This window comes from Rattus rattus, chromosome 7 (genome assembly GCF_011064425.1).
Source record: "Rattus rattus isolate New Zealand chromosome 7, Rrattus_CSIRO_v1, whole genome shotgun sequence".
Classification (NCBI taxonomy): domain Eukaryota; kingdom Metazoa; phylum Chordata; class Mammalia; order Rodentia; family Muridae; genus Rattus; species Rattus rattus.
Window position 1 is genome coordinate 66,627,306 of NC_046160.1, and position 12,071 is coordinate 66,639,376.

Genomic DNA, 12,071 nt, shown 5'->3' on the forward strand with positions numbered 1-12,071 from the left:
GAAGAGGGAGGGAAAAATGCACCCTCCACTGCCCGTTATTCCCCTGCACCGGCCAAGTGCTCGCCAAGCTTCCCGGTGCATCCTTCCTCCTCCACCCCCTCCCCTTCTTCTCTCAGCTGGGCTCGCACGGCGCTGCTAGAGCAGCCAGTGAAAGCAACATCCTGGAAAGAGGGGGGAGCAACAGTGCCCCCCAAAAGGGAGAAAAGGCCCCACCCTGACACGTTTTGCTGTTTGCAAGTCCCTCGCACACACACACACCCCCCCCCGCACCTCCTCCTCGCCACCCCCCCACCTCAGCCCGCTGCGCGCACATCAAAGCGCCTCTCCGCCGCGCACAGTGGCCGCGGCTCACTAATGGGATTGCAGGCTGGTGCCTGGCTCCGCTGCTGCCGCCGCCGCTCGCGCCGCTGCTGCCGCCGCCGCCCGAACCCGAGCCCGAGACCCCGCCAGTCCGAGCCCAGAGCAGACGCGCCTGGGGCTCCAAGCCGCGGCGATGATCCGAATCTTTCCGGATTTCAGCGTGCAGGTGACGGCCGCGGCGGCCGGCGGGGCAGCCGCTGGGGTACCGGCCGGTGCGGGCATGGGGAGGGCCGGCGCCGCGGCCAACGGCACCCCGCAGAACGTCCAGGGCATCACCTCCTACCAGCAGCGGTGAGTAGTCCCGCCCGAGCTGGGATAGTGTCCCCGCCTCGGGTACTGGGGTGGGACTCACTTTGCTCTTGTTTTGTGCCTTACAACACACATGCACCTCGTCAGGGTTTACTTTGCCTGCCCCTGTGCTATAGAAGGAGGGGTGGGGGAGGATACACAATCCGAATTGAAAAGCACTCTAGTGCACTGGCGAAGTGAAGTCATCCTTTGCCCTCTGCCAGGCCCCGAACGTTGAGCCTCAGCCCCGAGTAGCCAGAGAGTTCCAGTCAAGTCTGAGACGCTGCAGGAGATGCTTTTGCAAAGTTTGAGCTTCCTGTCCCCTTCCAGCAAAATGTTCTCAATGCCTCCGCGGGTGCGAATCCGTGCTGACGGACAGCCAAGGGAGCAATTGATCATCTCGGAGGCTGATTGATCATTTGTTTTCAAATAGGATAGAAACTATTTTCATGTGCAGCGACAGACTTGCGTTTCTACCTAATAGTGAGATCATGTCACCTGTTACTACAGGGAAATACAATGTGCAATCTAAATCTCTTAGGCGCTGCTAACTATCTTAAACGCATTGTAATGCAAATGGATGAGATTCTGAGATCCAAGTTAGGAAGCAAATTTTACAAAAGTTAGGCTTGGTGGTGAGAAGGAAGTTTTAATACAGCATTTGCTTGTATTTTTTTTAAAGATATTCTCTAGATTCAAGGTAATTGTCATTAAAACACTGAGCACCCTTTGATTGAGATAGGAAATGAAGAGAAATCTACCACTATCAGCTTTCTAACCTTAAAGTTTTCCCTTTAAGAACAACTTTCGATGTTCTAAGATTTTATTGAAAATGTGATCCACAAAATCGCTATGAGAAAAACTAACAATGTAATCAAAAAGGTAAACTCTCCATTCACGAGGCTCAATTTTATGGTAGATGGAAGAAAAAAGAGCACACGAGAGTGTGAAATTAAATATTTGTGTTTCCCAGATTGTACACGATTAAACATCTGAGAGATTTGCCAATGGCATTTAACTTAAAATATACATAATGCATAATTCAAATTCCCATTTTACCTCATCTTTGAAACTTCATTGATTTGAGAGCCTTGGTTTGAAACAATAGTACTTAAACTGCAAAGGTTACAGTAATCTGTCATTGCTATATTTTGTGCCTTCTAACCAATGGCCCAGTGACCAGATTTTGCCTAACACAGTATTTTCCAAGTTCATGTAATTGCAAATATTCTGTAGAAGACTTCATTACATGCTCTGCTTCTTGACAAAAGTTTTAAAAAGAAGTCGTGGAAATAACTCTAAAGGGGGCTGGCTAATCTTTGTCAGAGATTTTTTTTTAATTATTAAATTATTTTAGTCATGTTTTACTTAAGCGATTACAAGGAACCTTTAACAAAAAAAGATCTGGGCATCTTTCAAAGGCAGAACAGCAGTAAAGAATTCAGTTTCCCCTTTTTATGGTTCAGGTGTTTTTTTTTGTTTTTTTTTGTCTTTTATAAAACATTTAAATGACAACAGAATCTGGCGGTCATTTTAACTAGGAAGTGTAGGCAATAGTGACAGTAGTGTGGTCTGTGAGGAAGAGATTCAAGGGTCAGACATGTCACATGGCCTTTGGACAATTCCAGGGACCTCCAGGAACTTGAGCTGACCCATAAGATGTAAATTGGGCATAAGGAGCTGTCATGAATCTCCCGCTCTTAGGGTTTTTTTCTTTTCTTTTCTTTTTTTTCCTCCTCAACATTGGCATTGTGCTTCAGAAAAAAATGATCTTGGGGTTTAGGAACATCCAGGGGCAGTCACACACCCCCCCCCAACCCCAGCACCTGCCTCAACACTTCCCTTTAACATTTCCTTTTGGGATTCAGGACATTGGTAAATCATAACCCACTGCTCTCCTAAAGACAGGGGTTAGGAAAAAAAAAAAAACACCCAAAACCTCTAAACTTTCTCCTTTGGAGTGAATTATGCCTGCCTTTGCTTTAAATGTTCTCTCATACTGACAAGGTAAGATGATAGTGGTGAAATGCACTTTTCTTCGGTGTTGTCACTCAGATCTCATGACACCTGTTACTGTCTTTAATTTTAGTTAATTTGGGGGCAGAAGAGTTGGGCAAGAAGATTATTGGCAGGTGTTGGAGGTAAGGTCTAAGCCAGGAGTCTCCTTTCACAGTTCACCAGCACTGGAGTCTTCAGGACTGGCTTCAGGGCTCTGAGGGGTAGACTAATTTCCACCTGGAGACCTGGACGTTCTGCTAAAGTGAATTGTGAAATAACGTTTAAAGAATTTAAAATACTTTTGGGGGAATCTGATGAGGGGTGACAGGAGTGGGTTTCTAAGCAGTGGCCTGCCTGTAGAGAGAGCACAAACTTCTCTTATTTGTCACCTCCGGGCAGAATTGCCCTGAACTGTCTCCTGGAACCAGAACTTCCAATTGGTTAACTCTCCCTCTTCTTTGCTAGCCCCCATTTGTCTTGTAGGCAACACTCACCACCTTTCCAATTCATTTCCCAACCCCTCTCTATCTCTTCTACCTGTAGAGCCTACTAACTCCTCCAAAGAGTCTTCAATAGCTTGAAGATGTTGCAGCTCTAGTGTAGGTTCAGAATCCCCTCCCTACTTAACTGAAAGGGTAACACACAAGCAGACACCCATTGAGCCCCCCACCCCAACTGTAAAGCGAAGGCAAAGCTTCGCTCACGATTGCTGTTTCCCACCAGACTCTTCCATTTGTTCAAAGCGGAACTGTCTTGGGTGTCTGTCTTGCCTGCTTAATACAGAACTGGCCCTAGTCTGCAAAAGGAGCTGTCCCCATTCTGCAGAATGGCATAGTGACTGGATAAGCTCTCTGCCCAGGGTTTCCCCAGGTAACCGAATTCCATCAGGCTCGGCTCTGAGTAGCCATTTCTCTAGGCCTCCATGGCAGTTTAATGAGGAGGTAACTGGACTAGATTCCAGAGGCCAGCAATCCCGTCCCAGGAACCGGGACCTGGCTCTGCAAAGGCATTTGTATGTAACTGCGTCTCAGCGCTTGGGGATTGGCCTATATGAACCCTAGGGTCTGCATATCTGTACAGGCGTGAAAAATGCAGATGTTCTGGCTCGAGCTCCGGGCTGAGGGCGCCAGAGTCACAAGGTGTAGGTCCTGCATCCCGGCTCAGAGGATCAGGGCAGTTGGGCCTGCTGGCCTGGGTCAGCTCAAGACTCATCACCTAACGCTTTTATTTCTACTGTCCCCGAAGACAGTCAGTCCAGCCCACTCTCCTGGCATTCTAATCCTCACTCTCTTTTCTGCAGGCTGACATACTCTAGAGAAGGGAAGTGTTTGAAACTGCAACTGAGTGGCGTTGTTGCGCCAGCAGCCAAGCTTCCCAGTCCCCAAATGAGAGGGCGGGAGAGAGGGAGGGAAGGAAGGAGAGAAGGAGAGGAGAGAGAGAGAGAGAGAGAGAGAGAGAGAGAGAGAGAGAGAGAGAGAGAGAGAGAGAGAGAGAGAAGAGCGCAGAGGCACAGAGAGGGGGGTGGGGAGAAGGAAGGAGGGGAGGGGGAAGGGGTGTGTATCAGCTTGCAGGAGAAGAGAGAGCTCTGGAGCAAAGCAACTGGAAAATGCCCAGAAATACTTTCCCAGTGGTCAAGCTGGGAACCCCCCGCGTGTCCTCCCTCTCCCGGTCCTTCCACTCTTAGGCCCCCGCCGCCCCCTGCGGGGAGGGTGTGCTCCCCACCTGCCCGTCGGCCGAGCCCGGTGGCTGCGGCGAGGGGGCTTGCGGCCGCGCGCCGGCCCGAGCACCCGGAGGCCCCTGGCCGGGTTGCCCGCGGGACCGCGCGGCCGCCTCCCCGCCGCCTGCCCCTCCTCCGCCGCCGCCCGCGCCGGCCGCCTGTCTCCGCGCCGGGCATGTCTGGGGAGCCGGGCGGCCTGGCCGCGGGCGCTGTGCGGCGCATGGACGGAGGTGGCCGGCGAGCAGAGGGAGGACCAGGCGCGGGCGGCCGAGGAGGCGGCGACCTGCGGCGGGGAGCACCCGGGCGCGAGGGGACGTCCGGCCGCCGGCGACGCTCGGGCCCCACTACTTTCCCGTAGCCTCCCAGGCTCAGCAGCGCGGCCGCCGCCACCGTCGCCGCCACGGCCACGGCCACGGCCCCCCCCGCCGGGGCCCCTGAGCGCCGCGCACGCCCGCACTCTCCGCCAGCCCACGCACACGCACACCCCTGCCCTCCCCACGCCCCCCCCCGGGAGGGGGGAGCGAGGCAAAAAGTAAGAGAGGAAAAAAAATTGCAGGAAGATGGCGCCCACCAAGCCCAGCTTTCAGCAGGATCCTTCCAGGCGAGAACGGTAACACTTTTCTGTTTATTGAACCTGCCGCCCGCGCCCAGCTCCCGCCGCCGCCCCGGGGGCGGGCTCCTTCCCTCCGCAGCCCGCCTCGGGAACCCGGTCCCGCGGTCCCGGGGGCGGGGGGCTGCGCTGCCCGGTCCCAGCGCATTGTCCGCCCGCGGCGGCTGCGGCAGCGAGCGGGCTCTGGCGGCGGCGGGCTGCGAGCAAGTCGCACCTCCTAAGCTCGGCGAATGGAGTGACTCGCTGGGGAAAAAAAAAAAGGAGGAAAAAAAAAGCAAAAGAAAGAGAGAGAAAAAAAATTTAAAAAAAGAAAAGGACAAACAACCCCTAAAGAGAAGGCGCTGTGTGTGCCGGGAGCCGCGGGAGGGAGGGTGGGGGCCGGGGATCCCCCCCGGCCGCCGCAGGTCCCGCCGCAGCTGCTCTCTAGGAAGGGAATGAGCTGGGGAGGGGGAGGGGAGGGGGAGGAGGCCGGGGCGGGAGGCGAGCGCAGGGCTCGAGGGGCCGTCTCCGAGAGCTGCTAGGCCGGGCGGGCGCAGCCAGGCGCGCCGCCTCCCGCTGCCGCTGCCCTGAGCCCAGCAACTTGTGGGTCCCCGGCTCTGCCCTCCACTCTCGCCCTCCCCTTCTCTCCACCCCCTCTCCAGGAAAAAAAAAATTAAGAGAGAAAGAAAAAGAAAGAAGAAACCCCTTAAGTCTAAATGAGCAAACAAACAGCAAGATCCAAAATATGTCAGTGGTCTGAGCATCTCTACCCCGTTAGTTACTGTTTGGGGAATCTGTGTTTGAAAAAGTTCCTGGTGAGAATTGCATATCCAGGCAAGGGGCTCAGTGGAGCATATCTGTCTGAAGTTAGTTAAACTACTAGAGCCGAAGGGAAAGGGAGTTTGTGTTCAAAACATCCCTAACCATCCTACGTGAACAGCATTGTTAGGTTTCAGAGTGACTGAACCCCGCCCCCCAGCTCCAATGTGCTTCCCTCCCGCTGTCCATCCAGCCTACTTTGTTTAGAAGCTGTTTGCTATTAATTGACAGCGTTAATGACATTAATTGCGTATAGCATATCGGTTTGAGCAAAGTGAATATCTCTTTCTGTCTACAAGAGGAAAGGCTCAGTAGGAAGTATGAAATGTTACCCATTGATTCAAGAAGAAAACAAATACAGAGTTGTGCACCCCCACCCCCCCCCCACCCAGCAAGCGGTTACTTTCCTCACAGGCTTAGAACTTGAAAAGAAGCGAAGAGAAGTGCTCTGATGCAAGATTCAGTTACCACATGGATAGTTTTATTTCTGATAACAGCATAGCTTTAATCTATCAAACGAAGATGGAAGAGAGACTCAGAGAACTGTTCATTTTAAAAAAAAAAACCCTACACTTTTGGTAGCTTTATTTTTTTTTCCTGCTACGAATTATTTTTATTTTAAAAGTCAGCAGAATGATTAAGCAAACAGCTTTAAAAAGTAGACGCATAGTCGATTTATTCTAAAGCCTTAGAAATTCTGTGAAACTCCATGTACTGGAGGAGTCATGTGTCATCTGGTTTTAAAAGATGTTAAGTGCTCATCAAAGGTTACTTTGAAACTAGAAAATCAACACATCTGAAGACAGCTGAAAATGAACATCCAGTTCTTAATATTTGTGTCTCATGAAGAATTAGCATCTTAAACATTTTACCCTTGTCGATTCGGAAATCTCTTCTCGGGTCATTGTTCAAAGCTTTGAATGATGACTTTTATTTAAGGAGGTGATAAATGCTTTGAAATCAGTTTACAGTTGACCCCATCCCCCCCCTTGCCTTGGCCATCCCCCTCCCCCCTTCTGCTCTCCCTCCCTCCCTTCTCCTTCCCTCCCTCCCTTTCCTCCTAGTCACTTCCTTCCCTTTCTGCTGGTAGTAAATGCATTTACTGGGATTGCCCCAGTAATCTCTCTAGCTGAGGCCTATTTGTGTGCCATTTTGGGAATTTCTCTGAGATAGGAATCTTGAAGATAGAATTAATTTCTAGGGGAAACTTCATAGCCTGTGCATGAGTGCGTTCTTTATCACCTGTCTCCATTTGGCATTCGAGGAAGGTAAATCAAAGTGTTCGATTTGTTATTCTGCTCCACTTGAGAGCTGAACTGAATAACACTTGGTCTGAAATTCTGATTGAAGCTGTAGGAGGATATACCGTATTTAATTTAATGCCCTTTAATAGCATCTTCTTGTTCAGCTTGGATGCTGTCATTTTAAAGGTTGGATCTAAGAAACTTTAACCTATAGGTCGAGGGAGGGGCAGCAAGTGGGTAGGAGACAGAGGGACATTGTAGAGGAGAGGAAGGGAAGGAAGAAGTTATAAACTGTTTGAAACAGTAATAACCACAAACTTGGTCCATTATCCGAACACTTATTTTATGCCCTGAGCATCTACTCCGTTACCAGGATTTTAAATGCTCTTAACACATTTAAGTGTAAAAGTCACACATGATAAGTTGTTTTCCTTTTGTAATGAGGAAGGAGAAGTCAGATGTTTTGTTTAAAAGGAAGTTGTTCTTTCATACAGCCTTCTTTCAACTAAGTCAGCCACTCCACCTTGGTTTGTACTTTGCCCCTGGAACTGGCTGGTTACTCCTATTTCTAGTAGAAGTTGAATAGAAATATGCTGATGAATGACCTCCCCCACCCCCAACTCCCCTGTTATGGACACATTTTAAGTTTTTTGTTTCATTTAAAGAGTGGTTCCTGACTTACTGGTCACACAACTATTTGTGGGTACTTTCCTGCTTTTCAGCTATGTCCACAATCGAAACTAAGGAAAAGGTGTCATTTGCATTTATCACGTGTAACATCCCGAGTATAATAGCATGCAAAGACTCTGTCTTTACAGCATGTGCAGAGAGGCTTGTTAATGTCTTTAATGACAGTTAGCAGTCCTTGAAGGTCTCTGAATCATACATACAGAGAACGTGGCTCTAGGGCTTGAAAGAGTCAGTTGAAAACCTTGTGTATGTACACTTGTTTGATTTTCTTTAAACTCTAATAGGCTGCAAATTATATAGCACTGCCACAGAGTTGTTCTGCTCTGTGGACCTATAACCAAGAAAATTAGAGAGCAGTGTCAAGCGTCTGCTGTGCCCATGCTGGTTTGCAAGGCATTAAAAGGTAGAAGTGGTGGCTGGCACTTTTCTTAAGGTGTTCCTACAGCGCTAGCTTAAACAGTGATAAATGATGTTATGCGTTGTCTAACTCTTGCTTATATATATAAATAGCTCCACAAGATTGCTTAAATGATAATCGAAAATATGAAATAGGATGGCCTTCATATTACAAGGCCAAGGGTCTACAAATGGAAAAACTGAAATAATGAAATATTTCCAAGGCAACAGGCTGTCAACAAGAACTGTAATGCATGGGCATATCATAGATCCACCAGAGAGGATATTAGATGGCGGGGCTCCAGAGTCAGGAGTTACAATGACCTGTGCTGCACAGGACCCTCCCACATCACAAAATGTTCTCTGATTTCCGATTTCTGATCTATGAATTGGGAGCTATGGAAAAGATTCTGCAAAGGCCCAATTCATTTAGATTTGATTTTTTAAAAATATATTGTGTTAATTGGAATTCAACATCATTTAATGCTTTTTTAAAAAATAAAAATTTACATGAGTTCTTTTTCTCAATTTGTGATATTCTGTGAGTAAAGTTTTTTTGTGTGCATATACATACTATAGTATGTAATATAAATATGTTTGGGAATTAAAAAAAATAGGATGGTCCATTTTCAAGACAAAAATGCCTCAGGTAGCCTTAGTTACAAGTTGCAGATAGCAAGCAGTCACGAGCCCTTGCCCTAACAGCCAGTACTCGCTTGTAGAAACCTCCTAACTACCTCCATTCAAACTAGAAACTGAGCTGAGAGTGGAAAATTACTAGCAGTCAAACTTGCTGAATGGCGTGCTGATGTGACAGAGTTCATGCCTCTGGAAGGCCCCTAAGCAAACAGGATCTTGTGGGAAGGATGAACCAGAGGGAAGTCTTTGTGGAGACATGTGCACATAGGTAGGGAGGTGAGAAGAAGGAGCTTCTCATAAGAAAGGAGTTAAGGTTAGGTGTTGTTCAGAAAGATCATATACCCCTATACTAATAGGTCAATGGGGAGTCAGGGGCGAGTCCTTCATTCTAGGGGATAAAATGCTTGCTGTAATAGCTAGGGCTATACCTGCTCACCAGATCCCCGATCCTGCAAGGCCACCATCGAACCCCACTGCCCTGCAAGTCTCCAAGTCCTTTCTTTCGGTGTGGGCATGGGTGATTGTTCCATACTCTATATAGTATGACTTAGTTTTTGACGAGAAGTTATACATAATTAACATCTTCCTTGGCAATAAATCAGAACTACATTGCCCTTTAAATATAACCTACAGATTAGCACAGTTTGATAGGTTTAGGAATATGAATTTTGACCGTAAGTTGCAATCCTTCACAGCAGTTGTTTATAGCAAAGTGGTTTTATGAGAGTGCTGAAATTTCAGTGACCCCCTTGATTCCGTGCTCAGGATCTCACTAGCACTATTTAACTTCATTTGTTTACATCAGGTCTGCTTCCCAGGGCCCCTGCTCTGTTGTGAGGTTTTCTGTGACCAGAAAGTAATGTGTGTGTGTGTGTGTGTGTGTGTGTGTGTGTGTGTGTGTGTGTCCGCTAGGAAGCAACCATGAGTGGGGATTTAGGGGAAGTTGTCATTTATAACACTGTGGAGCTTCATGTGTGGGAGTATCTCTAGAAATAACACACTGAGTTTCAGATTCACCCCTAGTAATGTTTTCCCTTATGAGCACCCTCAAGTGCTTTAATATTAATAGTGACCCCAATGTGAACCTTGTTATATTTTTGCTTTTCTGCAATCACTGTGACCTCATCTTGCACAGAATGCTGCTAAATCTAAGGGACATTAGAAAGGCAGGGTATAGTGGCTAGCCACCCACCCCTTGTACATGGACACATTTTTTTCCTACATTGTAGCGTTTAATTGTTTTGATTGATTTTTTTGAAAGTTCTGTATTGCATTTGGCTACGAGTGTAACTCCCCGTGTTTTATACACATGTCTCTGTGTATAAAAACATATGCTGAAAATTTTAATAGATTGGTTGGGTAAATATTACTCTCTGACTTTTAAATGCTCCCATGGTTGCATGCGCTGAAAATTTAGATCTACCGTTACGTAAGAACTTCTACATTCAGGAGAAAACCCGGTTGTTTGCATTAACGATGTTAGCATTGTCACAGTAAATAGTGAGCTTTTTCTTTCTTCTCATTGGGCAGCATAATAAGCCAACTGTAACCAAATGGTATTTTTACTGTGCTGGGCGTCATTAGCATGAACAGGATGTTTGTACTATCAAGTTTGATAGACCCTTACATAGTTAGAATAATCTGTAGCGATATTAGGGATAGCCCAGTGCATAAACGGGGCATGGCTTACAAAGACTGGAGTGGCTGCCAGTGTCTCTGCAATGCCAGGGGCAGTGACAACATTGCAGAACACTTGGACTTATTGTCTGTATACCTTTGGAAGGCCCAGAGCCTTGGTGAAGTAAACGGAATACCGTGCACTCTTTCATACAGAGTCATGAGGAACAAGAAGAAAATTACATGTTATTACGGATCATGGTGCTCCTGATCCCGGGTGACAAGTATTGGTTGTTTCTCTCACCATCTTTACTGATGGAACTATATAACACATCCTGCAGGAGCAGTCCCTCTGGTTACAGAGTTACCCCGATTTTAGATGTGCAAAGCATTAGAAGCCATCCCTTTGGGCAATGCAGAACTCAGAGAGACAAGGCCTTCTGTATTTTTTTATTTTGCGTTTTCCCCCTCATGTTAGTTGACCATTCTAGGAGAGTAAGCATTCACTCTGTAAAATATTATAATTAATGGCTATGAAGTGTTCTTGGAGGAAATAAAAAGGTAATAAATATAAGCGTGGTTATAGCAATGTTCGGCAGAAGATGTTTGGACTGGTGTAGGGCTAGGCTCCGCGGGAGGCAGTAATGAGCATCACTGGCACTGTCCCCATGCAGACCGTGCTCTGCTCATGTCACAGTGCCTGTCCTTCAGTTTCCTCAGAACGCTTTTAAGGAAGTGTTAGCATCTCTACTTTGGGGATAGCAGCTTCCGTTTCCTATGGAAAGTGACAGAAATGGAGATTACGTTGGGGTTGGACTGTGCTGCGACTCTGGCAGCTTGCTCTAGAAATGTTCTGTGACACCCCTGTGAGGAGCCTATGGCTTTGAACCTCCCACAGCTAAGGATTTCCGAGCCAAAGGGAAAAGGTCCCTGTGGCAGCATAGAAGGTCTTGCTGTATGGTGGACTTTCACCAGGTGTTTGGAGATTAGCCAGAATGCAGTGTGTATCAAGTTAGTGGGAGGAGCAATCAGTGCTTCAAGTGTCCCTGCCTTGTCCGTTAGCATTTGAGTCCCTGTGTAGGCGAACACCACAGCAGCACGTGTTTTACTCACGATTTTAGCTGATTCATTTTCCAGGTTCCGGCTTCTAGTAGACATAGCCCCGGGCTTCAGACTCTCTCTCCAGCCTTGGTGCCACATTTCATGGGTTGTCTCAAGGACCAAATGGCTTCAGGTTGATTTTGGTAGAATCAATCTCAGAGAGTTTTCTGAGTAAGTTCGTTAACTGTTAACCGTTATTTTGAGGGTATTATCATTTGACATATATCAGGACCTTCTCTATGAATTGGCCTCTGCACAGATGCTAGGCACTATAATGTCAGCAAACATTTAAAGGACCTGTTATTAAACAGGTACTGTTCTGAGGGCTTTGCATATACTTCCTCATTTAATTAAAATAAACTACCATTAATACATAATTAGTAGGTTATTATCTTTTGAACGTGCGTATGAGATGGGGTATGTGTGTGCGTGTGCATACACAGGTAAGGGTAGGCGTGTGCGTGTATGTCAGAGGCCAACCCAAGCTGTCCATCCTCAGTTTCCACCTTGTAAGAGGCAGGGCTTCTTGTTTGCTGCTGCCTACCCCAGGCAAGCTGACCTCCAGGCTTCTGCAGATCCTTCTGTCTTCTCTTCTGCCTCGTAGGAGGAGGAC

At 47.5% G+C, this 12,071-nt stretch overlaps 1 protein-coding gene across 7 annotated transcripts in view; it reads left to right on the forward strand.

Moving 5' to 3' along the window:
- Positions 1-314: 314 nt before the first annotated feature.
- Npas3 (neuronal PAS domain protein 3) overlaps positions 315-12,071 on the forward strand; it is an 814,553-nt gene continuing 802,796 nt past the window's right edge. For all 7 annotated transcript variants that reach the window (XM_032907733.1, XM_032907727.1, XM_032907728.1 and 4 more), the window contains exon 1: positions 315-651. In XM_032907733.1, coding sequence (XP_032763624.1) covers positions 494-651 — 158 coding nt within the window. In that variant the 5' untranslated portion in view covers positions 315-493. The remainder of the gene's footprint in view (positions 652-12,071) is intronic.